The sequence below is a fragment of the Dinoponera quadriceps genome, unplaced genomic scaffold (assembly GCF_001313825.1).
Source record: "Dinoponera quadriceps isolate SergipeBrazil2010 unplaced genomic scaffold, ASM131382v1 scaffold2111, whole genome shotgun sequence".
Taxonomy (NCBI): domain Eukaryota; kingdom Metazoa; phylum Arthropoda; class Insecta; order Hymenoptera; family Formicidae; genus Dinoponera; species Dinoponera quadriceps.
The window spans coordinates 43,145-70,300 of record NW_014556195.1 but is presented as its reverse complement, the minus strand read 5'-3'; the positions used below and the strand labels follow the sequence as shown (position 1 = coordinate 70,300).

The 27,156-nt window shown below is 48.7% G+C and overlaps 2 protein-coding genes across 11 annotated transcripts in view; one reads left to right on the top strand and one right to left on the bottom strand.

Moving 5' to 3' along the window:
* Window positions 1-1,225: 1,225 nt before the first annotated feature.
* Window positions 1,226-4,905, top strand: LOC106747129 (T-complex protein 1 subunit zeta). The gene is made up of 7 exons (XM_014624445.1): window positions 1,226-1,454; window positions 1,879-2,470; window positions 3,202-3,537; window positions 3,642-3,707; window positions 3,784-4,006; window positions 4,197-4,365; window positions 4,462-4,905. Exons 1-7 carry the CDS (start codon window positions 1,318-1,320, stop codon window positions 4,532-4,534), a joined length of 1,596 nt encoding a protein of 531 aa, XP_014479931.1. The 5' UTR covers window positions 1,226-1,317; the 3' UTR covers window positions 4,535-4,905.
* Window positions 4,906-5,686: 781 nt separating this feature from the next.
* The window catches only part of LOC106747127, a 34,282-nt gene continuing 12,812 nt past the window's right edge, over window positions 5,687-27,156 (bottom strand). For 8 of the 10 annotated variants that reach the window (XM_014624437.1, XM_014624436.1, XM_014624435.1 and 5 more), the window contains exons 5-17: window positions 19,502-26,592; window positions 17,892-18,037; window positions 17,020-17,778; window positions 16,020-16,140; window positions 15,503-15,639; window positions 15,272-15,418; window positions 13,279-14,616; window positions 12,296-12,726; window positions 11,954-12,187; window positions 10,639-11,583; window positions 10,413-10,542; window positions 9,346-9,691; window positions 5,687-8,888 (exon numbers count right to left, since the gene is read on the bottom strand). In XM_014624437.1, the coding sequence (XP_014479923.1) occupies window positions 7,021-8,888; window positions 9,346-9,691; window positions 10,413-10,542; window positions 10,639-11,583; window positions 11,954-12,187; window positions 12,296-12,726; window positions 13,279-14,616; window positions 15,272-15,418; window positions 15,503-15,639; window positions 16,020-16,140; window positions 17,020-17,778; window positions 17,892-18,037; window positions 19,502-26,592 (13,693 nt within the window). In that variant the 3' untranslated portion in view covers window positions 5,687-7,020. The remainder of the gene's footprint in view (window positions 8,889-9,345; window positions 9,692-10,412; window positions 10,543-10,638; window positions 11,584-11,953; window positions 12,188-12,295; window positions 12,727-13,278; window positions 14,617-15,271; window positions 15,419-15,502; window positions 15,640-16,019; window positions 16,141-17,019; window positions 17,779-17,891; window positions 18,038-19,501; window positions 26,593-27,156) is intronic. The other 2 variants (XM_014624442.1, XM_014624444.1) reach the window with 2 other exon arrangements.

The window sequence follows — 27,156 nt, the reverse complement described above, 5'->3', positions numbered from 1 at the left end:
ACGTACGAAGTGCGTGTTTATTTCTGTATCATCCATAATTATTACCCTCAATAATGGAGATTTTCTTTTCACTTTTGAATAAATCAAGTTTCTTATGTTTTCAAGTACCCTTCCTAACATTCCGACGTTCACAATAGCTCTCATTTTGCAAGTATTGCATTTTGTAATTTCTATTTCGTATTGCATCATGCGTGCAAAAGTATCCTGCTGTTTCCTGTATTTTCTTGTTTCTGATTTTCCTTTTCATCGGGAATCGGCCATTCTCTCTTTCTCTCTCTCTCTCTCTCAATATTTGACTTCGGGCACTCAGAAGAGTGATTAGCCCCGACACCGTTAATAATGTTTAATTATGGAAGAATAAGTTTACACACGCCGAGGCGGAACGATTTAACGAAAAATATGCGGTTCAACGAACAAAGGCCCCACGAAATACGTTCGGATGGCTCGGCTATTTCCGCGGGACTTGGAAATCAGCTACTTTCGAATATCCATTCCGACTCGGTCGATTGTCGCTTCGAGTTCATCGATGTTTGAAAAATATCGATGTTCGCTTATTGAGGATGCGTTATACAAGCTGGGTGTGCCGATTAGCTGTCGGATTTCTAAAAAATTTCTAGAATCCCTAACATTTTCTCTATATGTAATGCTCATCGTCAAATATTTTTCAAACATCGACGATATTGCCCATTCTTAACCCGTCAGTTCCCAATGCACCCTCCAGGTGGCACAATATTTTTGACTTATAAACCATCGAAATAACACTGCTAACCTATAACAGAGCTCTAAATGTACAGTTTAGATACTAGTGGCTCTAAAACAAGTTGTCAACACTGAATAAAAGCGATACATAAGCGAAAAATATGAAAAATTCTGAAAAACTCAAAACTTATAAATTTGGTTTCCTTAGGTTCCGAAACATGAGATTTCCTAAGAGGAAACAGAAATTTGTGGTTTCAATTCATTTGAGAACTGACGGATTAATCCAGTCTCTTATTAAGCCTGTATCAGATTATGGATCGGCGATTGCGATTGAATTGAATTTGGCCAATCGGTGTAAAGTTAACTGAATTCAAATTTAGCGAGATTTAGTGAACTTTGCACTGATTGGTCAAATCTCAATTCTGATACGGGCTTTACAAGGACTCTAGGGACTTAAGACGCTACGGGAACTTAAGGCGGCACCTTCACAGCGTTTATGCGCGCACGTTGAAGAGCGGACCTTCGATCTTCGACGGACAGCTCAGCGACATCGAGAAGGTGCTGAATCGGAGTACCTGCGTCTGTAAGAAATTTGAGGAACGATAGACACTCGCGAGAATGGCGGCCATCAGTTTGTTGAATCCGAAAGCCGAGTTCGCCCGGGCGGCACAGGCGTTGGCGGTGAACATCACTGCCGCTAAAGGCATTCAGGATGTGATGAAAACCAATTTGGGTCCCAAGGGAACCATGAAGATGTACGTATTCGCCGACTCACGTGCTCGCTTCATCCCTCATTCCGTCTTTTCACTCGTGTCGATTCCTTATATTAGGCAATATTGGACGCAAACAATGTCGAGACAAAATCTTCCATCTGTCCTCGGCTTCCGATCGTCAGGATATCGCGGCGTGACGCGATATCCCAAAATTTCCTATTTCCCTTATTTGGACATATCGCGCACCGATTATGCCGGCAACAGGAGGCGTCAATGTTTCTCGAATGCTGTCAGCTCCTTTTCCTCATTCGAGATATATCAAGAACGCTTTTTTTTTCACGATTTTCACAGCGTTTCTATATTTGTAATATCAGTAGAAATCAAGAAGGAATAAAGACAGAATGATGCCCCCATTTTTAATTTGTGAGGATGTTTGACATAGCGAATGAATCGACCGAATTTACAGGTTGGTTTCAGGAGCTAGAGATATAAAGATCACAAAGGATGGTAACGTGCTTCTTCATGAAATGCAAATTCAACATCCCACAGCGTCTTTAATAGCAAGAGCATCTACTGCTCAAGACGATATGAGCGGTGACGGTACCACCAGTACTGTGTTAGTTATTGGTGAACTTCTTAAGCAAGCTGATTTGTACATATGCGAAGGACTACACCCAAGGGTCATCACAGAAGGTTTCGACTTGGCCCGCGCCAAGACATTAGAAGTGTTGAGCTCCTTGAAGATCCCTATTGAACCTACCAAGCAGAATCTGATGAATATCGCGATGACTTCTCTCAGAACAAAACTTCACCGTACTGTAGCTGACAAGTTAACAGAGATCTGTGTAGATGCTGTGTTGGCTATTCAACAGCCGGATCAAGAGATAGACCTGCACATGGTCGAATTGATGGAGATGCAGCATAGAACAGCGGTCGACACCACTCTGATTCGTGGTATAGTCACCGATCATGGATCGAGGCATCCTGATATGCCGAAAAGATTAGAGAATGCGTACATTCTCACCTGTAATGTGAGCCTGGAATATGAGAAAAGTGAGGTAAATGTGTGCAATATACTAAGAAGTAGATAATAATGTATATTTGACTCTATGATCCATATTCTTAACTCATTTTTATTAATAAAAGCGCCTCTAAGACCGGTATTCAGATTTTATATTTAAGATTGTCTCAAATTTATCTTCAGATGTTTTGTAGTCAATGAAATGTAGAACACCTGAAGATAAACTTAAGATGGTTTTAAACATAAGATCAGACTGTGAACACCAGCTTAAAAGTGGCTTGGAAGTCACCTGATTAGCTGAATTAAAAATCCTTTTGCACAATTACAATAGACACGTTAATGTAGGCGAGAAAGTTTTATAATTTATTAACTTCGCTGCGTTTTTCAAATAAAGTCAACTGTCCTCGCCTACATTAACATGTCTCTTATAATTGTACAAAAGGATTTTTAATTCTGTGCAACCAGTAACGAATATAGTACTAACAAATTTGCGGTTAAATAAATGCATAAATAAAACGGGACAACTCCAGAATCCTCTTAAGGCATTTTTATCGATAAAAGTAAGTTCAGAATATAGATGTAAATCCTAAGAGCTTAACGTGAAATTTTGTATACTTTCAAAGACTCGAAGGAGAACCTGGTCTTTTCAATCTCTCCGCGAAAAACGTTTCCGAAAAATTTTTCCCCCTTTTTATGATTTTTTGTTGGTTCCTTTCGCGGAAAAATAAAAAAAAAAGCAATGTTTTAATCGTTAAATTTTGTTTTCAGGTGAATAGCGGGTTCTTCTACAAATCAGCCGAGGAGCGCGAGAAATTAGTGGCTGCCGAGCGTGTGTTCATCGATAATCGTGTACAGAAGATTATCGAGATGAAGAAGAAGTTATGCGACGGAACGGACAAGTCGTTCGTCATCATAAATCAGAAGGGAATCGACCCGCAATCTCTGGACATGCTCGCGAAAGAAAACATCATGGCGCTGCGTAGAGCCAAGCGCAGGAATATGGAGCGCTTGGCGCTCGCGTGCGGTGGCGTGGCCATGAATTCCGTGGACGATTTGAAGGAAGAACAGTTGGGATGGGCTGGCCTCGTCTACGAACACGTCCTGGTAAATTTCTATTTCCCGTAAGACGCGCTTTTAACACGGCTGTCGTCGTAACGTTAACTTCAAAATGAATCTTTTATATTCTTACACATTCTATTTCGTTTCAGGGAGAGACTAAGTATACCTTCATCGAAGAGTGCAAAAAACCGAATTCTGTGACCATTTTGTTAAAGGTAAAGCGACCGATTATTGTTATTATTATATATTAGCAGATTCGAATAGTTACTGACGGGTTGACGCGACATCCAGGGACCGAACAAGCATACGCTGATGCAATTGAAAGATGCTGTGCGCGATGGGCTTAGGGCGGTGAAAAATGCGATCGACGATCGTGCGGTGGTTCCTGGAGCTGGTGCCTTTGAAGTCGCGGCCAGCCAAGCTCTTCAGCAATATAAAGAGAACGTTAAAGGGAAACAACGTCTGGGAGTTCAGGCCTATGCAGAGGCTCTGCTCGTCATTCCGAAGACTCTCGGTAAATATAACATTGTTAATCTAAACGTAAAAATGAGAGATGGCGAGTAAGAGCCTCGTCGCTGTTGAACAGAACATCGGTGTCGCGTTAATTGTTACCTAGCGTAATTGTTAATCTAAATAATTTTATTATTTACTACTAGTGTTATACTATGTCATACTTTTTTAATTTTTGTTTCTTCTATTTCCAGCTATTAACAGCGGATTCGACGCGCAAGATACAATTGTTAAATTATTTGAGGAAAGAACCGCTTTAGGGGAGGCAGTGGGGTTGGATCTGTCCACAGGAGAAGCTTTGAAACCCGTGGATCATGGCATTTATGATAATTATAATGTAAAGAAACAAATTATCAATTCCTGGTAAGATTTATTATAATATACTATTGAAAATTGGTTTTTTTTGTGGCGTGCAGTCACATTAATATACATTAATATACATTTTTTTTCACTTTTCAGCACGATCATCGCTAGTAACCTCCTTCTGGTCGACGAAATAATGAGAGCGGGATTATCTTCGCTAAAGGGCTAAATGTTAAACGCATCTTTCTTGTGGAATTTAAGAAATTCTAAGGACCATTAAAACTTTTTTCACGAAACAAGTTAAATTACTAAATTATTACTCATTTTGCACTGCGCCTGTTAACTGAATTTGCCATATAATCTTGCTTTTAATATGACCACAATAACACAATAATTAACAACATATTAAATGTTAATAAAGTAATGCTTCTTTTGTAAAAAATATCCCGTTTTACTTGCCGAATTCATAGCGACATAAAATTTCAAGCAAAAGTACAAAGTGTCTAGGAAAGTATAAATTCATAGTTATACGAATAATGTGAACGTCATATATTTTAAACAAAAAAACAAAATAAATTATTGAAATTAACTGAAAGGTAACCAGACGCGGACATACAAGTCTCTGATCCTACAAAAAATGGAATTATACTTATAATATTTCTTTCTTTTTAATTAAATACTGATATTGTGTTAGATGAGCAAATTAATTCGATGTCTTATATATATATAACGCAATTTAAAAATTAAATATTTTTCCGCTCTTTTGCGGTTCGCGAGTGTGGACCTCTATGTTTCCAAAACACCGTTTCCCATGACTACGTTCAAAAATCCTACTCGACGCGAGTAGAGTAGCATTTAATTGACTAATCAAAACAAAAAGAGGAAAGATTTCTTTATCATGATCCACCAGGAACAAGGCAAGTCATTTTGCAGCAGGACAACGCTCGGCCATATCAGCCACAAAGGAGGTAAAGAATGTCATTTTTGGGTTGGGAAATTCTCCTTCATACAACTTCTCACTCACTAGACGTATCTCGTCGAATTGCCCACCTATTCCGGTCGATCCAACATTACCTGGTTGATGCACATTTCAAGACAGTGGAAGAAGCCCGAACAAGGCTTATCGACTCCAAACCGCCAAGTTCCTTTCACGGGGGGATATTCGTCAGCTGCTCGATAGACGAGGCAAGAAAATTACGGGGAAATTATTTCAAACGCAGAACTTGTATTTAATTGTTTTGTAAATGAACTTTGAATTTTGTGAAAAAAAGGCGCCGAATTAAAAATTCACACCTAATACGGCATACGGTTTGCTAAGTTTTATTAAAAGTTGAAATCGTACATACATACACACGCACACAGAGTAATTTGTACCAGATAATTTATAAAAATCAAAAATATTTATTTGAATTATGGTACACGTATTATTTACAGTCTTTTCTAAAAACTACCTCTGCCTTCGCGATACTTAGTACACTCGTCAGTCTTGTCTTTTCATAGAAAATCTTCCTGATCCGTAACCGTATTCCATCACATGTTGAATGAATAGTTGAACGAATAGAGAAAATGGAGGTTGCAACGATGGTATACCAAGACTAAATTAAATAATCTTACTAAGAGCACATTATAAATACAGCTTATATGCTCTATTATTACATTATGCTAACTCGTCATCCTGACGTCCTCTTTTATATTATATCTATATACATTATCGCGTGTATTCATCAATGAAGTAACGCATCGCATGAGTCCGCACTAAATATCCAGTTTCACCTTCATCTCGACGAAAATAAGAAAGAGACATAAATAACATATTTACATCGTATAAGTGCATGACACATCCATTTCCTTTCATCTCGGCTCTGTAAGTACTTACTGCTGCTATTCCGAGCGAAGTGAACACTACACAATGCTACATGATACGAACAGCTATGTGATTATGTGAAAGAAAGAGAGAGAGAGAGAGAGAAATGTTACGACAATAGTATTAAAAATAGTTTCATTTTGCTACAGATCTCCGGATTCATCCTAAAACGTATCTTTGCCGATCATCACGCATAATTCCGAAAAAAAAAATATTTACTGAATTTAAGAAAAATAAAGAAGAAGAGACACGCTCTAATCCGGCAAAAGAACTCTCCTTCTCTTTCTCTCTCTCTCTCTCTCTCGCGCGCGCGCGCGTGTGTGTGTGTATGTGTGTATGCGTGTGAACATCACGTTGAACATATATACACTTAAAACGACACATTTTAACTAAAATTACGAATTTCAATAACATTAATCGCGTCACATTCAATCGTTCACCGCTTCCTCTGAGTCACGTTACCCTTCATCTGCTACATTACTAACCGCGATTATTTTCCCCGCACACACGTGACGTCCTATGATATACTAGAAAGTGACATAAATAAAAAAAAAAAATAAAAAGAAATGACTAAAACGCAACTGAACAGTAAAATATACTTGTACTTCGCCGTCGTGATCGCGAATAAATCGTATACGCATTGAAATCATAAAAAGAAATCTTTTCTCGTCGACGCGCCGCTTACACAGACAGATGATTCCTACGATGACAATCGCCAATAACGTCGCTGCTAACAGCGAACACGATCAAATCACTCAGGCTCGATCTCAGGGACCAACGAGGAGTCGAGCTCGTCTTTGCACGAAGGAAGTGAGGAAAAAGAACGAGACAACACAATCGCGAGAGAGAATTCATACGTGTCGCAAAAAGTTCGCGGAGTACTTGGGGTCGTGCCTGATGTCCGCCAGCACCAACCTCGGATTGATGTTAATCAGTTGGGCGAGAGTGGTGCAATTGACTTTCATGCTGTGGCCGCCGAGCATCATGTACGTGCTCACCTTGGCCAGGTTCACAGGTTCGCACGGTACGCGGTAGTGCGAGGGCAACGGCATCTCCTCCTGCTCTTCCTCCTCCTGCTTCTCCTCCTCTTCGTCCGGCCTCATGGCCGGGCTGCGTCGCTCGACCTCGCGCAAGTACCTTGGCAGCGGATTCGTGGACTTACGCGCGACAGCCTTGAAGGTACGCGGGCTCGGCTTAACGTACGAGAGGACCGATTTGGCCGTGGACTTCTTCGCCACCGCGTGACTGGTCGGTCGACTTGCTTCGGCGACGCCTCGGTCCTGGCCAACCTCGTCGCCCGTCATTTTCGTCCGCTTCACCTCCATGATCATGCTCTGCACGACCGCGTCGAAGTTCGCGATGCTCTCGATCTTAGTGACCAGACCCGGATGCTTCTCCGAAATGTGCGCCGACACTCCCGCCGGCGTTTTAAACGACTGATCGCAGTATTTGCATTTGAACAGATTCACGTGCTTGACCACGTGCTTCTTGATTGAAGCGAGGAAGGGAGAGGGGTAGGAGCAAACCCTGCAAACGAAGTCCCTCGACTCTTCTTCCTGCTGCTGCTGCAGTTGATGATGATGATGATGATGTTGTTGTTGTTGTTGTTGTTGCTTCTTAAAGTTCAGCGGTAAGTGCGAATGGAACATGTCCTGGTGATTCTTCATGTCGTTGTCCGTCTCGCAGAGCTCATGGCACCACTGGCAGACCCATCCTTGGCCGGCTGCAGTGCTCGACGAGTCGTCACTTCTCGACGGGCTCCTCTCTCCCGGCTGACCGGCGAAGCCGCGTGGCGACTCGGCGTTCTTCGTCTTCTTCGCTTTGCTCTGCCTCTTCTTTTGCGCCATCTGAATCATCTTCCTCTTGTACAACATCGTCGGTATCTGTTGGTGGCTGTACTTGAACGGCCGGCCGCCACCGACACTGGACGCGTTCGGCTCAGCGTTGTTGGACGAGCCCTCCTCCCGGTGCATCAGATCCCAGTGTTGCACGAGAAAGTTCAGTGAATGGCTGCGAGTGTTGCAGTAGCCGCAGCTGTACACGGTCGTTATGCTCGGGTTCTCCTCGTCGGCGGAGCCCACTTGTTCCTCCTCTATGTCATCCGTGTAGATGTCTATGCTGCGTTTCTTAGACCCGCCGCCGTCGCTCCCCGGCTCGCCGGTTCCCCGTATCTTGAACGGCAGCGAAGGATGATTCACCTGCCAGTGGTCGACCAGCTCGGCCTTCGCGGAGCAGCTGTACGTGCAGTACTGGCATCTGATCCTGGTGAGGTGCGAGCGCATGTGCGACTTTAGACCGGTGTAATTCAGAGCGGCGAAGCCGCACAAGCCGCACTTCTCCTGCGGCTCCGGCCGCGGACTCGGTACGTTGTTGCCCCCGTCGTTCTTCGTCGTGTCGTTCACGCTCATCGGCTTCCGCTTCTTCTTGATCTTCGCCGGGCAGATCAGCCCGTATTCCTTCTCCCAGAACTCGTCGGTCAGGTCGGGCCCGCCCGCGGTTGGATTGTGAACGATCTTCATCTCGCGGTCCCGGTGCTTGGAGCGCATGTGCTGGCGTATCATTTGCTCGGAATTGGTACTGCGGTCGCAGTAAGGACAGAGGAAGCCCAGCCGCTTCAGGTGCGTCAGCTGAACGTGCAGCTTGAAGCCCCGCCGTCGGCTGAACTTCATGTCGCAGTGCTTGCACACCAGTTTCTTCTCCAGCTCCTCCTTCTCGAAAGCTGCGCGCGAGTGAAAGATTATTATTATTATTACTATTATTATTATTATTATTATTATTATTATTATTATTAGTGATAATAAATGAAGTATAATGCATCGATTCTCCTTAAAGCCGACGTTACAAAAGCGCAATCTCGACCGTTTTAGTATTGTCCGGTATTTTAGGAGTTGACTTTTCAAGTCGTTTCACGAGGAAAAATTCGTACAAACATGTACACTTGAATATTATCCAATTGTCCTTGCAATTAGCAAGAGATTGATCATTAATTGCATTGATCTTAAATTGCTTATCTCTAAATCGTGTCGCCTTATCTACTACATTCTCCTCGGTCTATCCTTAAATCCTCATCCAAAAGCCTCTCGTTTCTTTATCTATTTCTGTACGTCACAGTATAGATTGGCTTAAATGAGTTACGGTTAATGGAATAGCGGCGAGTATACACCTTGTGCACTTACATTTGTCGCTTTCGGACACGTCGTTGCTCCTGCTACTGTCGAGCAACTCGTCTTCCTTCATGTCGATCACGAGATCTTCGTCGTCTCTGCTGTCGCCATCGTCAATTTCGTCGACGATTCTGTCAGTGCCTTGGAAGATGTCGTTCCGCAAGGTGGTTATCGCAGGTGCGAGGTCCACGGCTTTCGTGTCGGCGTGGGTCATCTTCGCTGGCTTGATAGCTTCCGGACCCTTAACAGGCGCGGCCATGTGCGCGGTAACGGCCGCTGTTGGGCTTTTGCCGATTACAATGAACTTTTGAGACGCCGCTTTTATCATGTCCGTCTGCTTCTTCAATAAAGTTATCACCTGCAAATCAGACATCGTTTTAGTAGCGTTTACTTTGATTAAAATTCGTTGTGAATCTCTAAATAAATTTTACTCCAATATATTTGCGGAAAATTCACACGGCTCTTAGATAGAGAATATTATACAATATAAATTCAAACATGTTTCAGGGTGCCTCAAATAGTCCTGATTTAAATCCCTGTGATTTCTTTCTCCGGGGCTTTCTCAAAGAAAAGCTTTCTCCAAACAATAATGCAACTGAAAGAATTATTCATTCAGGCTTGTAACGAGATAATAAATGATGCGTGCCGACGAGTGATCAACAATTGATCTGTTGTTCTTTTTAGCTGGCTGCACACTAATTCGAGAAATTTACCGAAGTATTAAACGTAGTCTACAATGGACAGTAGGAGTATGTCTATAAGAAGCAAAAGTAAGAAATTAACCAATCATAGTCGATTGTTCTCCTTACATTCGAATATGATTAGTCGTATACATTTCTCGAACTGGTACAGCTAATTCATCTAAAAAGAACAGATCACAATTCGTGTGCGAGAAGTCACCAGGCAGAACGGTGGTCACATCGGACACGTGTTCCACAGAGAATGAATTCCACGAAATTATCTTTCTTTTGCCACGTTCACTCCTGGCATTACACAGCGAAGAAAAATTCCATTCATGAGACACACGGTGGACCATATCGTGCACCACCCTGTAAATAATCCAATTTCAACAGACATACCCAATCTTCGATCGCGTTGTCCGGCGAGAGCGGCTCGTGATCTGGGCGTTCTCCGTTATGGTGCTTCGAGAAATGTTGCATCAACGCGTTACGGTTCACCGACAAATACCCGCAGGCCTTGCAGTGCCACCTGCAACAAAGGCAGAGATCCTCCGTCAGTCGGTGATACTCGACGATCCTTCGCGAAATTCGCGAAAGCCCCGGCCGTAAGTTCCACCTCGCTCACCTCGCATAATTCAATTCCCTGTAAAGATGGTCCCTCATATCGTGCTTGTACTTCGTCTTAAACTGGTTGCAAAGAGTGCAAATGTACATGTTGCCCTCCGGCTTGCCGTAAGGCCCGAATCTACCCGTGTCCGAGTCGTTGACGTCGCTCAGCTCGTTCCCCCTCGCGTCCTCGCCGGCTGCTTTGTCGGTGGCGCCGCGCGAATCCGACTTATTCTCCCTTCCACCTTGGCCGTCGCCCTCCGCGGACAATTTCTCGCACGAGAGAGACCTCTTGGACTTCTCCTTGGACTGCTTGTTGTTCTCCTCCAGAGACGCCGACTTCGCCACTTTCGCTTTACCCAACTTCGTCGATAGCTCCGTATCGCTCTTGCGTTTGCCCAAGGACACGCCCTTCGTGGACGAAGTTTCGGCCGGTGGCGGCGTCTCGTCCTCCTCCTCCAGGAGAATCCCGCGGATGTGCCGTACTCGCGGCATGTCCCTCCTCCAGAGCGGCGTCGTGTCGAACGGCTCGTCCTGTCCGACCTGCTCCACAATTTCCGTGCGCTTGTTGACGCCCTTTATCCTCTGATACACCAGGACGAAGTCGACGTTGGGGTCGTACGCGTGCTTGCTGCTTATGTGCTGCTCGAACAACACCTTGCCGCTCGTCTTGAACGAGCACACAGCGCACTTGTATTGGCACTTCTCGTCGTGCACCGCGGCGGCGTGGTTGCTCATCTCGGCCTTGTACGCGCACTTGAAGTCACAGAGATTGCACTTCCAGTGATTGCCGTCCGGATCCGGCACCTCCTCCTCCGCGTCCTCCTGAATCGGCTGCTGCTGCTGTTGCTGCTGCTGCTGCTGATGATGTTGGACGTTCTCCGTGCTGTCGAGTTCCCTTATCACCTTGACGAACGGCCTCTTCTCCGGATGCTTGTCGGCGAGATGACGCTCTACGACGTACCTGGACGACATTTCGATACTATCAGAAAGCATAGAAGGTGCGCTCGAGTCGATAAAAGAAGCCGTGAAACATGTGACAAGTAATTTAATCTCCTTGTTCTCTCTCTCTCTCTCTCTCTCTCTCTCTCTCTCTCTCTCTGTATCGATCCCTTCGAAGGATCGATTGGAGAACCGTCTCATCCGCGTTCATCGACTTGGTTTTATCGAACATGCCAATAATAATCATCAACAATTGTGGACTACAGTCATACTTGTCAAATGTTTCAGAACAGTGATATCACATGAAAGTGCAAGTCGGATCAAAGAGTGTGCATATACAAATAATATGATCACACACATAGTAGTTGAGCATATCATAGATATATGCAAACCTTTGGTAATGATGATGATTGCAATGCGAGCATTTGTAAAGTCTCGCATCGTGCATTTTCAAATGAACGCCCATTTTATCAATCGCTATATTCTGGCTATCCTGACCAGGTGACGGTGGGGGACAGTGTGGGCAACGGAAATACGGCTCATCGGAATGCAGAGCCTTCAAGTGATTCCTCAACATAGCCTCATTTACCGTCAGGTAATTACATTCCGCAACGCTACATACATATCTGTCAGGGAGAGAGATAGAGATGACATGTGTTTATTTATGTTTCGTAAACCTTTCGCAAAAATCGTATCCTGGCATGACTACGTTACGGATTATCGCGATCGCGTACCTTTTATGCTCCGGCACGAATTTCGGTATGGCGTCCTCGTCGCTCTCCTTGACCGCCTCCTTCGGCTTAGCGCCCATACGGCCGTTCTGATGCGAACTACTCGCCAGATTCACCATTTTGTCGAACATCCTCTCCTTCTTGTCCAAACAGGGAACGGGATTGACCGGTCCGGTCTCGGGCACGGTCTCGTCTTTCGCGTGCAGCTGCAGATGCCGGATTATGTTCGTCCTGACTTTCGTGGTGTACGGACACACGGCGCAGTGCACCTCCCGAATGTAAATCGCCTGACGCGGCAATCGATCGATTTCGTCGGGACTGAACGACAATTTCTCGCTGTCCAACGTTGACGCCGCCTTCTCGCCGGCCGCATCGGGCTCTGTAAGCTTCAGACCTCTGCGCTTCTTCGTCTTTCGCTCGCCACTTCCGCAACGCTGTATAAGTTACACTTGTAAGGAAATCACGGCAAACTCTCCGAAGAAAAAGATAACTTAGTGCTATAATAATATCTGACCGGTGGATTCTATGCACTATTATTTAACTACGTTAAACAATTGTCTACTACGTTTCATAATTTAACTACGATCAGCAATTATTTAATACGTTTAATTATTAATAAAAAAGAGATGAAAAGTTCTTAGGTATCCGATCGGGAAATCGAAGGAAGGAAGTATTACGAGAGAGAACACGGAAAGCTTTTGGAATGAATGAAACTTGGAGAATCCAAGTTAAGGGGCGGTATTCATAGTCAGATCTTATATTCAAGGTTGTCTCAGGTTCATCTTTAGATGTACGAATATAGTTTCACCGGCTACTCGTCCTCTTAGCAGATGTTCCTATTCCCCGTTTGATCGCCTACGCAGCATCCGAAGATGAACTTGAGATAATCTTGAATACAAGAACTGACCGATGAATACCGGCCAAAGATTCGGTTCTCTCACGGGACCTCCTTCCTCTGTTAAATAAACTACGAGGAAGGTACTGACAATTGCCTGCACGATAAAGAGACCATCGACCGATGGATTCGTCGGGTCCGCCGGCACCAATTTCGTGTTCTGAAATTTGTGCTTCGTCTTCATGTGTGCCGTGGCCTGATACGAGACCGGGTACCTCATCTTACAGAGGGAGCACCCGAAACGCTTCACACCGTGAACCTTCAGATGTTCCAGAAGAAAGCCGACTTTGATGAAACGTTTCTTGCAATGCGCGCAATAAAAGTTCTTATCGTTCGCGCCGAAAGTGCACTCCTTGACGTGCTTCTTCAGCAAGGGCGGGACAGTCGCCGCGAAATTGCAGCCCTCGTAACCGCACTTGTACAGGTCGAGTCCTCGAAAGCCGGTGTCCTTGATGTCCTCCAAAGTCAACGGCCGCTGCGCAATTGTCGCTGTCGCCGCGTTCTCGGGATTCGTGGCTGCTTCGCTAGACGTAAATTTGTCGTCGGTGGTGTCGCACGTTTCGGGTTGCTCCTCGCTCTCCATCTTCTTCTCCTTGGAGGAAGACTCCGGTTCCGTCGTTTGTTCCTCGTGGTTCTCCGCGACCTTCTTCTCGGCCGGCGCCTCCGCGTTGTTTCCGGGATTCTCCAGGATCTCGATGTCGCTGTCCTCGGTCTTATCGCCGGCGGATGTCGCGACGTTGCCTTTGGAGAACGAGTTGGCCGTGAGGCTCTTCATGAAGTCGGGATTGTCGAGGAGATTCGTGTTGACGAACTCGTCGTCGGCGCAACTGAAGTCGCCGGAGAACTCCAACGAGTCCGCTATTGTGTTCGAGTCGTCCGTGCAGGAGAGCAGCTCCAGCGGCGACTCGTTGAAGCTCTTCGTAGTCGCGTAGTCGCTCGGCTTCTCCTGCGATCGTATCAGCAACGACCTGTTCTCGTTGGGCTTGCCCGACGGTTGGCCGCCGGGCGTGAGCTGCCTCGACGGGCTCTGCTGCTTCGGCGACGCGTCGGCGCTCTTGCCCGCGTCCTCGTTGGCGGCACCGAGGAAGGTCGCGTCTCTGGGCTGCTTCGTCGTTGCGACTTCCGCGGTACCCGGGCGACGACCGTCCACCGTCCCGAGGAAGTCAGGCTTCGCGATGTTTATCAGGCCGGCTCCCTCCTGACATAACACAGTTTCGACGTTATTCGAGTCCGTGTACGTGAGGAGTGTCACTGTGCCCGATGAAATCTGCACGTTTACCGTATCTGTCGCAGGAGCGGCGGGACGGTCGCTGGCGTCTTCTTTGGAACCGGCCGCGCCAACGTTCACCTCGTTAGCATGGGGTTTCAAGTTCCCGTCGTCGTTGTAAGTCCGCACAATAAGTTGATTCAGCACGTCCTTGCTTGCCAACTGAAAATTCATCGCGGTTTTATATCGGCGCGACACTATTTCGACGGATAATTTCATCGTCGTTTTCACGCTAATCTCGCGATTGACGTACTATTCGACACGTTCGAAGCCTCGATACTTCGGCACATTCGACATTCGACGAAATTCGAAAATTCGAAGATTCGAAACATCGAAGCTATTACCGGAATAAATAATTTTGGAGCACGACAAAATGTTGTGCAATTAGAGGCATATGGTTTGGACCAGATAACATTGAGGCAACGTTGAGACGTTATTTAGACACAAGTGTGTTGTTTCTTTAATCCAGTTCTGAGATTTGTATCTGTCTAGTTTAAAGCGAGGTGAAGGAAGGAAGCATAAATTGTAAACAACAGATCTCGTTAACTTTATATTAAAATAAATGCAAACTTTGCCGTGATATGTGACAGATCATAACGCAATGAAAGCAGAAGTCACATTCTTTAGAACAGTAAATATCATTTGTGTAAATAATACCTACGAAAAAAACGACATTTCCAGTTCTTGATGTTTTGAACCTTCGAATTTTCAGACTTCGAAATCTTACTATTCGAAATGTAACGTGTCACAGCGTTCAGAAGTTCGAAGCCTCGGAAGGACGAAGTTTCGAGTATGAATTTCTAGCTCTGATACATACGTGTGGAGGAAGCGAGCGCTCCAGAGTCTGCGGCGGTTGACCCCAATGCCAAACACTCAAATGTTGGAGCATCTCATGCGGAGTGTCGGCGCCGTGTAAACAATACAGGCACTGGTACTTGGCAAGTCCGTGCGTCGTCTTGTAGTGCTGTGAACATCGGGAGAGATGCGAAATGAGATTACCTCCATCGAACGGGAGATATCAATGAGCCAGACAGGATAAGACACTTACGTTCATAAAGGCTTTTATCGTGTGATATGTGGATTTACAGAGATGACAGTTGTAAGTGGGCAATAACGTAGAAGACGAGTATTTTGTGCCCAGGTGCAAGATAAATGTTTCAGGTACGTAGAACTTCTTTCGGCAATCTGAAAGTAACATCACCGTTCAGTCATTTAGAAACGAAAATAAATGCACCGTTGTCGCACGAAAAGCCGAAATAAAATTCAAACGAAACATTGGACTCCCGATAATCTTGCAAATGTTTGTCGGTCTTTTTTTCAAAGACACCGGCTAGCGCGGGCAAAGAAAAGAAGAGGAAAGAAAGCCGAATACTGATAGCTATATTTTTTATTTTCTCGTAGACTACTTTCAATTTTCTTCCTCTAAGATATACTCGTGCTTATTATAATATAATCGATTGTGTTACGGCTTCTTCTACGGAGATCTTTGTGTATCCGTCTTTGTATATTTATACATCGATAATGATTACAAGCACGTTACAATAAGAACAATCACAACGACATACCGTCTTCACATATGAATGGCAGTACGTTATCGACACGATTTGTTGTATCTTCTTGCTGTGACATATCTTTACCCTTTTTACCCACTAACATAAAGAATTTAGTGTTGGGATGAGAAATCATCTGAAAAATATTTAGATGATTAATTATAACATATCATGTAGTATTTTTTGTTTCAACTATAGCACTCCATGTAACAGAAATGTTCAAAAGATATCCTAGAGACGTCCCACAGATATCGTATTAATTAATATAGTGTTAGAATGTTCGAATCTAATTATCACTCTGGATTATCACTTTGGACGTCTTCGAGAAATAAAAATATTTCATTAACGACTAGATGTGAAGATGAAAAACACATTTTCAGAAAGTGTTCGAAATGATGATCACTTCGAATGATGATCATGAATCAATGAAGTTTCCCTTAGTCTTAAAGAACCTGTCCATTTTGGGCCCCTCCTGCAGCTAGTAATGATACGTATACTGATTTCGATAGGGAAATTATAGACTTTTATAATATAAAATCTGATATCCGTTGCTGAAAAGGCCGCCGGAATCGGCAAATCGCTTAAGGAGTCAAAAATTTGCTCATCTGACGATTTTAATGAAACGAAAACGTTATTTGCCTTTTCTGCAGATGATAGGTATTCCAAATAAGTATCTCAAAGCAGTTTGTGCTACTTATACACCACAGGGAGGTGCCCTGCGTGCCGCGAGGAGTCGAATAAAAATACTCCATTTAACATATATCTCCAATATTTCAAGGAGTGCATCTCCGAACGGCGTCAAATTAGAGGATCATGTCTATGGAATATTTTGATCTCCCGACAATGATCTTCCATTTAAAGTCAGTTTTAAGTCTTGTTATTAGCCAAAAGGGGCCCGGGACTCACATAAGAATGGGCAAGGTTCTTTTTCCCCTATTCTCCTATTCTCGGAGAGGATGGGGTAACAGTTGTCACCTCACTCTGCACAAATAAATCAAGTAGTAGCTTAATATACCTGATGCTGCTGTACGTAACACACCGTAGAGGCACGGTAAAAGCAGTAACTGCACTGATACCGGCAATGGCTGTGCTTCTCCCACATGTGATTCTTCACCTCATTGCAGGTTGCCATGTATACGAAGCAGTAGACGCACTTCTGAAAATCGTACGGCGACGGGACGTTCTGCTTCTCGGCGTCCTCGCGATGCTTGTTGTAATGTTGGCAAAACAGCCCCATGGAATCGGTCGTAAAGTGGCAATCGCGGCTCATACACTTGTAGAAGTGGATCAGCTTGGACGGCTTCAGCATGTCCCAATATGCGTCCGTCGATTTCAACTTGGCAACGAGGGTCGCAATCGTTACGTCCTTGAGCTTCATTCCCGATGTATTCCGCACTACCTTGAGTACCTTGCAATTCGTTGCGGCCGTCGGAGCCCTCGTGATAGGAGTGAGCCGAGGGATGGCGATTTTAGCGTTCTCCAGCGAAATGACGTTGGGTGTCGGTCTGAATGCCGGTCTGGGGTGTATCGGCATGAAATTTGTGGCCAGATGAGTGGTGACGGCCTTCGTCGAGATCGGCATCTGATTGATGGTGTTGACCGGGATGAACGTCATAGTGTCCGACGTGGACGGCTGCGTCACCGTCGGTACGTTCGCATTACTCGGCTTCATGTTGTTCTTCTTCAATATCAATGGCTGGTGCGCTTTTTTCAGTAACAGTGTCGCCTTGTTCTTGACGGGCGAGACTTCCACCGCCTTCCTGATGTCATTTATCTGAGAATATAACGTGTCGAGGTGTTGAAGGTTGCAACAATGGAAGAACGAGTATCGGATGTATCGGAGATGTCTTGAAAATCAAAGACAAGATACGTCTGTGATTTACTTACAATAGGGTTTTCGACTTCACTGTTACCGGAATTCGGCGCGAGACTGACTACGTTCTCGATTTTTAAGAACGAACACTCCTCCTCCGTGTCGGTCTGCAATATATCCGCCGTGCTCTCTGACTGCGGCAGATCTAACGATCCGTCATCTAACGATCATATATCTTCTATTAATACAGGCACACATATGTCGTTTAAAAAGTAAGGAAAAGAAATAAAATTAATAAATAAAAAATTAATAAATAAAAAATTAATAAATAAAAAATTAATAAATATAACTATATAAAATAAATATTAAATAAATAAGATTCTATTAAGAACTTAAATTAATCTCTTCATACTTCGTAGAACATAATTATCGTAATATACGAGATCTGACAAAAAGGTTTGCTAACTCGATGTGGTATAATTGCTATTTATCTTATTGCTGATTATCGCTATGGCCTCCTTCAGAATAGATAATTTCCCCCTTGGAAAGTAACGTACCGATATCAGCACTTTGTCCATTCTTGAAAACAGTTTTAGAAGTTATTGCGGAATGACCTACAGAACAGTAGTCGTGTTTATTTTTCCCAATTCTGTCACAATTCTTTAATGATATTATCGTTATCGTTACGATGTCGTCGCACAAGTTTGACATATAGAGATAAAGCCACGTGTCGACTACGGCGTAACGATAACAACATTAAAGTCGTTAACGACACGTTAATGACTACAGAATACAGGCATTAATGTCATCAAAGTCATCGCTCCTTTATCTTGAGGAATAAAAAACGTCATCTGACCGGATCAGATCCCGCTATGACCTTTTGTCATTCAACTTCACAACAACAGTTCCAAAGCTCGGCAAAGCTTGCCAAAGGGAAGCTACTTTATTTTGAAGGGGACTATAGTGACAGTCAGCAATACATAAGGTATACCATGATGAGGTCGCCAACTTTATCGTAACATCCCAGATAGACAAAAATGCTGAACATAGTGCGCAAATATTTTTTTTTAATGTACGCTTTGTAGCGCCATTGTAACAGCACATAAAATAGTTTGAAATATTAAATATTAATATAATATAATAAATATTAATATAATAAGAAGTTTAAAATATTGTTTTGATTCAAGAGATATCGGTTTATAACGTCATAATCTTAATCAAAGTATTGACCTTCTTATTGTTACAATAATTCCGGATTAATTGCGTTCGCTCCTCCCTTTCGGGCGAAATAAGCAGCGATATATATTTGTGGCATCAAAATATCGCCGCAATTTTCACAGGATAGTCCTCTTTTGTACACTGACAGAATGCTTGTCGTATGACCCAACGAGAAATGGGCCATCGAGTCGACACATCAGATTGACGTCGAAACAATCGAAATTACGTCGAATCGACGTCGATTCGATGTTCATTTCTCGCTTCAACCCTTCGGGGATGACGCGCTTCTTAACGTACTTGCGCTACGTCACGATGCGGACAATATACACCGAAATATGTCTATCTGGGATCTCTTGTAATATTCTTGGATTTTCCACCTTATACACCGTCAGGAGGATATCACCTGACTATAAGTAAGTATTACAAATAAATAAACAATAGTCATCGTCTCGCTTCAGACACCAACCGGCACTGAGGGCTGACGCATCCTCTTGACTGTCCGACAACGGGGGGGCCGGCAGAGACAGCATGTCGCCGCTCAATCGTCTAAGCCTGAGGAAGTTCTTCGGCGGTCTGTCGCCGGTGGCCGATATCGGCAGCGTCGTTTCGCGGTGTCTAGGATCTTTCTTCCTTAACAGCGAGTGTTTAATGCTGCCGATCGAGATGACGTTGGGCGCCCTCGGGATGGGCGTGATCGGGGTCGGCAACTCAAGTTTGACGTCTTCTTCAGCGGCGGGCACTTCCATCGGTTTGACGCCTTGGAGCTGCGCGGCCAATCTCTGGATAGTCGTCAGCATCGGGTCCCGCGCCGACGACGACGCGTTGATGCTCGAGGTCTCCTTCAGGATCATGTTGACATCCGCCGGCTCGGAGTCGGACTGCTCGCTGCTGGAGTCCGACTCGAAGACCGGGGAGCGCCGCACGGCCTCGCAGTCGCTGATCTCGCCGTCGCTCTCCGTCGAATTCTTGCCGGGGTCCATCACCGCGAGCGGGTCACGGATCTTAGGTTCCGCCTTGTCCGCGTTAATGCCGCCCGCCATGTTCGACTTGTCGTTGTCGGTCGACACGCGAGGATCCTCCGCCTCGATATCGCCGGTCGTCGGTTGACTCGCGAGGCGGTCCTCCATGACGTTCGTCATACCCTCCTCCTCGAGTTTCGACTCCTCGTTCGCCGAGTCGCCGGCGAGGGGCAACTGTGCTTCGCTGTTCCCCCGTTGCTCCGAGGCCACGTTCGACTCGTCGTTCGTGACCCCGGAACTGCCGAGCGCGCATTCCGTCCGCATCTTGTCCTGTAACTTGTCTATTATAGACAAGCTCGACTTGGACGGGTTCTTGTTGATTTTGATACCGATATTCTCGACGATCTCCTGCATCCTCTTCTTCCGCTCCAGCTGTATCTCGACCTCCTTGTTCTCCAGCTCGGGCGGGCAGACAAATACACTCATGTTGCACTCGGTCGTGTTAATCGGCGCGTCCCCTTGAGCGGACGTTCCCGTGTCGGTCTCCTCCTGCCTGACTTCGTCGACCTTCTCCTCGGCTTTCGACTCGTGCAACTCGCTGTGGCTCTCTTCGTTGTTGTTGTCGCTCGTCTCTCGGGGCTCGGCGATCGCGTCGCTGACGTCGGTCGCCTGCGAGGTCGTCGTCTCCGCCGGTGCGTCCTCGCGCACCTCGCCTTCCTCCACTTCGGACACCGGAGCATTGCTCTCCTCTTTGATCTCCTCGGCGGTCGGTTTCTCCTCGGCACACTCCTGCGACTTCTGCGCGTCGGTCTTCCTCGCGCTTGCAGCCGACATGTTGATCTTGAGGATCTCGACGTCCGCCTTGTCCTCGTGCCAAAACGCCAGGTGCGCCTTCACGTTCTCCCGCTTCAGCTGCACGTAGTTGCACTCGCGGCACAGGTAACCGTACACGCCGTTCTCCTGCGGTATCCTGTCCTCGATCGTGCAGTCGTAGAACGTGTCGTGCAGCTTCCGGCACATCTTGTAGTAGTGCGTCCTCAGGGAGGACTTCGCCACCGCCTGGTAAGGACAACACTTGCAGTGGTGCCTGTACTCGCCCGTGTGCGTGGTGCAGTGCTCGTAGAAGGCCTCGAGCGCCATGTCCGCCGCGCCCTCCGTCTCGAAGTGGCAGAATCTGCAGCGGTACTTGATCCTCTTCGTCTTCTTCGTCGTCGAAGCGGAGGCCGCGTCGTCCTCCAGGCCGTCCTCGATCGCGAGCTTGGCGTCGGCCGGCTTGAATCGCGCGATCATCACCTCCGCGTCGGAATGATTCACCTTGTAATGATGGACGATGTTCTTGCCGACGAACAAGCACAGCTGGCACTCGTACCTGTTTTGGTCAGGCGACCACGCGTACTCAATCAGTTGCTCTTTGTTTATCCTGCGATAAAGCTCCTTCATCACTTCGTTGTACACGACCGTCGTCGTCGCTACCTTGGGCGCCTCCTCCTCCGTCGCGACGGTACTTTTTTCCGCGATGTCTTCCACGCTCTTCCGTACTTCTTCTCCCGTTTCTTCCGCACCTCCCGCGTCCGATTTCGTTCCTCCCGCTTCGTCCTCCCTCGGGCCCGCTCTCGGCTCCCCATCCAGCGTCAGCTTGTTCACCTCGTTCGAGAGTGTCTCTTCGGTCGCATTGGAAGATTCCGACAGCACGGTGAGATTGCTCGACTCCGCTTGATGATCCGCAGCGACGGGGCTGTCCGTGCTCGCGGGCTGTTTCACGACGTCGTCGCACTTCAGGGTGGAATCCATGCTCGCGTCGTCCGCTGATTGTTTGTCAACGGTTTCCTCGGGAATGTCGTTCGCCGTCGCGATCTTATTGTTATCCGATACCGACGACAAGTCACCTTCCGCGTTGTCCATCGAGACGTTCGTCTCGTTGCTCGTCTCTTCCTGGCGCTCGAGCTGGCCGCTCGCTTTCGCGGGAACAGAGGGGATCTTCTTCCTCTTCTTCTTGGTAAGTATCCCCATCTTCCAGCTGTTCTTCTTCTTCTTCTTCACCGACTTCTTCGCGCTCGTGTCGGCCGACGGGGGCGACGGACAGTTCGAGTCATCGTCGACGTCCGCCTCCTCGTCGTCCTTGTTGGACTTCTCCACCAGCCCCACCAGGATGTTGCTCAACAGCTCCTCCTTCGTCACCTTGCTCGCACCTCTCTTCCTGCCCGTCGTGCTGCTCGACATGGAGATGTCGGATATCACGCTCTCCTCGTCCGTGAAGGACATCGCGTCGTCGCTCTTGCAGTCGGTGAGCAAGGAGGCGCTCCTCCTCCTCGCCCTCAGGTTCGGCCTGCCGGCGTTCTTCGCTGCTCTCGATCGGAGCTTCGAGCTCACGACCGTCTCCACCGACTCTTGGTCGGACTGCTTGTCCGGCTGGAGGGAGATGTCCACCGCCGCCGCCAACTCGGAGACGTCTATGCTGAAGCTCTCGTCGGACGAGCTGTCGAACGCCTTGGACGCAGCTTCCAGCTTCGTGAGGTCCGTCTTCTCCACGAGCACCCGCGGCTCCTTCTGCTGCAGCATGCGCTTGCTCCGGCGCGGCAAACTATCGTCGTCGTCCTCTTCGTGTCTCGGCGTTGTGTCGTTGCTATTACTCCCGTTGCTGCTGTTCGGCTTCCATTCGGCCCGCAGCGCCAGCGGTTGGTCCTCTTCGCTGTCGGAACTCGGCGCCAAGTCCGGCTCCTTCGCGCGCTGCCTACGCGCCGGCCGTTGCGCGTCCTTCTTGCCCTTGACCTTGGTGGACTTATTGGACTCGCCGGTACCGCGGGATTTCGAGGAGGTCTTCTTGGACTTGGCGGTGCTCGCCGTCGACTCGTCCGCTTCGATACTCGGCTCCCTGGCGGACGACGCCTCGTCCTTCTTGGAACCCGCCGACGTCGAGCTCGCAGGCGACGGCTGATTCTCCTTCGGCAGCCGGCACATCCGGAATCCGGTCGCCGTCACCACGCCCTCGCTGATGAACATCTCCCGAATGTCCTCCTGCAGCATCTCCAGGGAGTTCCTCCTCTTCGTCTTCGCCTTTGGCTTGTCGTTAACCTTGTCGTTAGTCCTATCCGTCTCGTCCTTATCCAACGATCCTTCCTGCGCATCCTTCTTCGCGTGCTCAACGCCGACAAGCTGCTCCTCCCCCTTCCCGTCTTCCAATCGACCGTCCGGCGACTGCCCGTCGTTTTCTGAACGAGCATCGACGCCTCCGTTATTGCCTCCCGATCGATCGCTCCCTTTCCCGAGGCCATCTTCCAACTGATCATCCTTCCGGTTATCACCGTCGCAACGTTCCGTCGCGTCCTGCTCGTTACTCTCCTCCGGCCGCGTATTATACGCGGCCAATTCTCCGATCTCGCTACCGAGCTCTTCCGACGGGCCGTCGCTCTTCCTCTCGACTCGACTTTCCGCGGAACGCCCGACCGACTCGGCAAAGTCCTCCAGCGTCTCGGGGGAGACTGATTCGACTCCCCCGTCGTTCGCCGCCACGCTGGAGCTCAAGATGCCGAGCCGCTCCGCGAGACACTCGTCGTCCGAGCTGTCCGACACGATCACCCGCCTCTTCTTCCTGGTCTGCGACCTCTTCAGCCCGATATCCTCGTCCTTGTCCGAGCTGCTGCTCTCCGACTCGGACTCGATGATCTTCTGGATCTTCTTCAGCTTCTTCGCCTGCAGCGCTTCGCCGAGCTTCTGAATCAGCTTCGCGTGCTCGACCAGCTTCTTGCCCTCGCCGCACTCGAAGGACTTCCTGATGAGCGCCTCGATCCACTCCTGCGTCACTTCCTCCTTGGCCGTCTTGGCGCTGTCAGCCTCCGTTTCGTCCTTCCGATCCTTCTCCGCGATCTCCATCGACTTGACGATCCGCGCGGAGTCCGCTCCGCTGAGTCTCCCCCGCTTCTTGCTGGTCTCCTCGACGAGGGACGAGATGATCTCGTCCTCCCTCGCGAGCTCCTCCTGCTTGGAAGAGGCGTCCGGACTGTCCGTCGCGTTACCGCCGTTGCTGGTGCTGCTGACCTCAGCGATCGCGTCGTCCTTGTCCGCGCTCTCGGCCGGCGAGCTGCCGGCCTTCTTGCCGTCGCTCTTGGCGCGCGGCGGCTTGAACACCGCGCCGGCCTCCTTCGCCTCGTCCGTCGCCTGACTCGTCGTCGAGGAGGGCAGCGGCGGGGGCGGCGGCTGCGGCGGCTCCGGCCGTTTGATCTTGGGTATCTTGAACTTCTGCAGGCCGCTACTGTGACTCGACTTGGTGTCGATCACGCCGTAGAGGCTCTCCAACGGCGACTGCATCCTGTTGTCCGCCTTCAACTTGTCGGCGGTCTTCTCCTTGCCGCTGCTCTCGAGATCGCCGCGTTTCTGCGACTTCGGCTTCTCCTTGTTGCTGTTGGTAGTTTTCTTGGCGGTCACCGGTGGCGGCACCGGCCGCTTCCTCGGGTCCCTCTCGTTGTGAACGGACTCTTTAACTTTCGTCGGCGAGAAATGCTTATCCTTGGCAAGCCGGGGATCCCTGGCGGAACCGGGGCTACTGGCCTCCTTGACCGGGCTCGGGGCCGCGTTGTTGTGCTCCATGCGAACACGCGGGTCCCGCTCGAACGCGTTCCTGAAACGACCGGGATTCTCGTCTCGCGGCCGGTCCGACAGCCGACGTACGTCGCGGTTGTTGAAGCTGGGCCTCACCTCCGCCCTGTTCCTCTCGTTGTAGTAACCGTCTCTGCTGCGGCCCCGGCCGCCTCTGTTCCTTTCCCGCGACCACGGGCAAGGTGTGTCGGAGCGTTGATACGGGGACCCGGTAGCGGTTTGCTCGACGATGCCGATACCGCAGGGGATCGCGTTGTCGTTGCCGTACGAGGAGGGATCCCCACGGCCGGCGGGAGGCTCCCACGTCGGCCTCGCGTGGGAATACTCCGCGGGTCTGTCGAAGCCTGGGTCGTACGAGCTTTGACCCATTGGGAATGGCCTGTACGGCGGCCTGGGCCCGGCCCCGGCGTGCGGCGAGTCCACCGGGCTGCCAGCCATGAACATACCCATCCCCGGATGCGGCGGATACGGCTGCGGAGCGCCTCCCACAGGCATTCCGCTGTAAGAGGAGCCGGTCCACTGGGCGTTACCGAACGGGTCGTTGCCGGGCATGGAGGGCATCGGCTGCCAGTGCAGCTGCTGGTTCATGTGCATGTTGTAGTAGTCGGTGCCCTCTATCACGAATTCGTGGTCCGGCCTGGACGGAGGCACCACGTCCTTCCAGCCTTCCGACGGCGCGCTCGGACGCCTCTGGTACAGCGGCAAGCCGATTCTGTCGTCCACGTTCTTGCCGCTCACGTGAAGAGTCGAGATCGGCGAGGCTTCTTGGCTCTCCGACAGTCTGCAGGGGTTCTCGGCCGGCTTCTCCTTCACCTTCTCGTGGCCGTGAGCGTCGCGCTGGCGCGGGTGCTTCTCGTAGTTATCGGCGTAGCGCGGCTCGAACTTGGAGCTCGTGGAAGGCGCCTGCGGCGACCGATGCTCGGCTGCCTGCGGGACGGTCTTCATCTCGCTCGACTTGCTCTCGATCTTCGCGATCATGGCCGACGCGGCGTTGATCACGTTCGACGTGATCTTCCTGCCGCCGAGCTTGATTATGTGCTTGTCCACCTCCTCCCACTGCTTCTCGCTCTCCCTCTCGGCGGCGGTCTGCGAGACCATCTTCGTGCCGTCCTTCGTGAGATTCGTCTCCTGCTTGCCGGAAGGGTCCTTCTTCGAGTGCCTCGCGGCGTCCTCGGCCTTCCTCTCGCCTCTCTTCTCGTCGCCGCCGCTCAACAGCTCCTCCAGGTCCTCCATTGACAGCGGGGGCGTGGTGAAGATCGGCGGCGGCGAGACCAGCAGCGGCATCGGCGTCTTCGTCGGCGTCCTCGGCCCACCGTGGTCCTTCGCCGATCTGGGTGACAGGACCTTCGAGCGCGGGAACAGGATCTCAGGGTCGGGGGACTTGAGCCGCACCTCCGGAACGTTCACCGGCGACTCCGCGCGGATGGTAACCGCGGCTATGTCCAGGTTGGACAAGACCTTGGTCTTCTCCAGGACCGACGACAACCGCCTGGAGCCGCCCAGCGAAGGTACCGGGACGGTAGGAATGTTCGAGCGAGAGCTCATCGAGTAGCCCCTGCTGTCGGTGTTGCCGAGCTTCTGCGGCAGATTGCTGCTGATCAACTTGGCCGCGCTGGCCACGTCGTGACCGGCCAACGACTGCCAGTCGCCGGTCGCTCTGGCCTTGCTGTTGTGCTTCTGAGACTCCTCCAGCATGTCCCACTCCGTGAACACGACGTCGTCCGAGTGGTTCGAGTCCGACGACGAGATGTTGATGGTCCCGGGCCGCTCCGTGATCGTGATCACCGGGATCTTCGAGTTACCGTGTTCCTGGTCACTTTTGTGCTCGCTAAAGTCCGTACTACGCTCCGTGGGTATTATTATAGGCAGAATCTGGCATCCGGCGTCGGGACTGACGGAGGGATCCGGACTCGCCGGCGTCTCCTCGAACTTATCCTTCACCGCGTCTTCAGCCGGTGACTTTTCCGTTCTGTTACTCGGATCCGACTTGGCGTCTTCCGACGAGCTGAAAGTCACGAGAATTCATTGCTCGTTTGCCTGAGTGTGCGGACTCGATCGAACTCCCGTCAAGTGTCAGGTGATCGCTCGCGGACTCGTAGGAAATCGGCAGAAACGACACGAGTTCCAACGCGCTCCGTGTCGGAGCTATTTTATGTGACTCGTCAGCACAGTCTGGATCACCGATACCTAACCCACGTAGTGTTGTTACGTTTGTTATTAACCCTTTCGCTACAGCGAGCTGGAAAGTAATACGGCGTGTGCGACACACGCATGGTACACGAGACGCGGTTATTAGAGTTACGCTGGCGTTACATTTGAGGATGGCATGCATTTGAAGTTACTTTCTGGCGAAATTGATACCGCAGCGACGCGAATTGTTCGGAATATTTATATGAACCTGTACGGCCTTCGCACATGTCGTCCCCTTCGGAGAAGGATGTAAGACAGTAAAAAATTTTGTGTAAAATTCAACACATTTCACATGTCCCATAGTCGGTATAAATTTTGGTGTTAATTTAACACAAGTTGAATACGTTGCAAAGCAACATAAATATTATGTCACAAATTA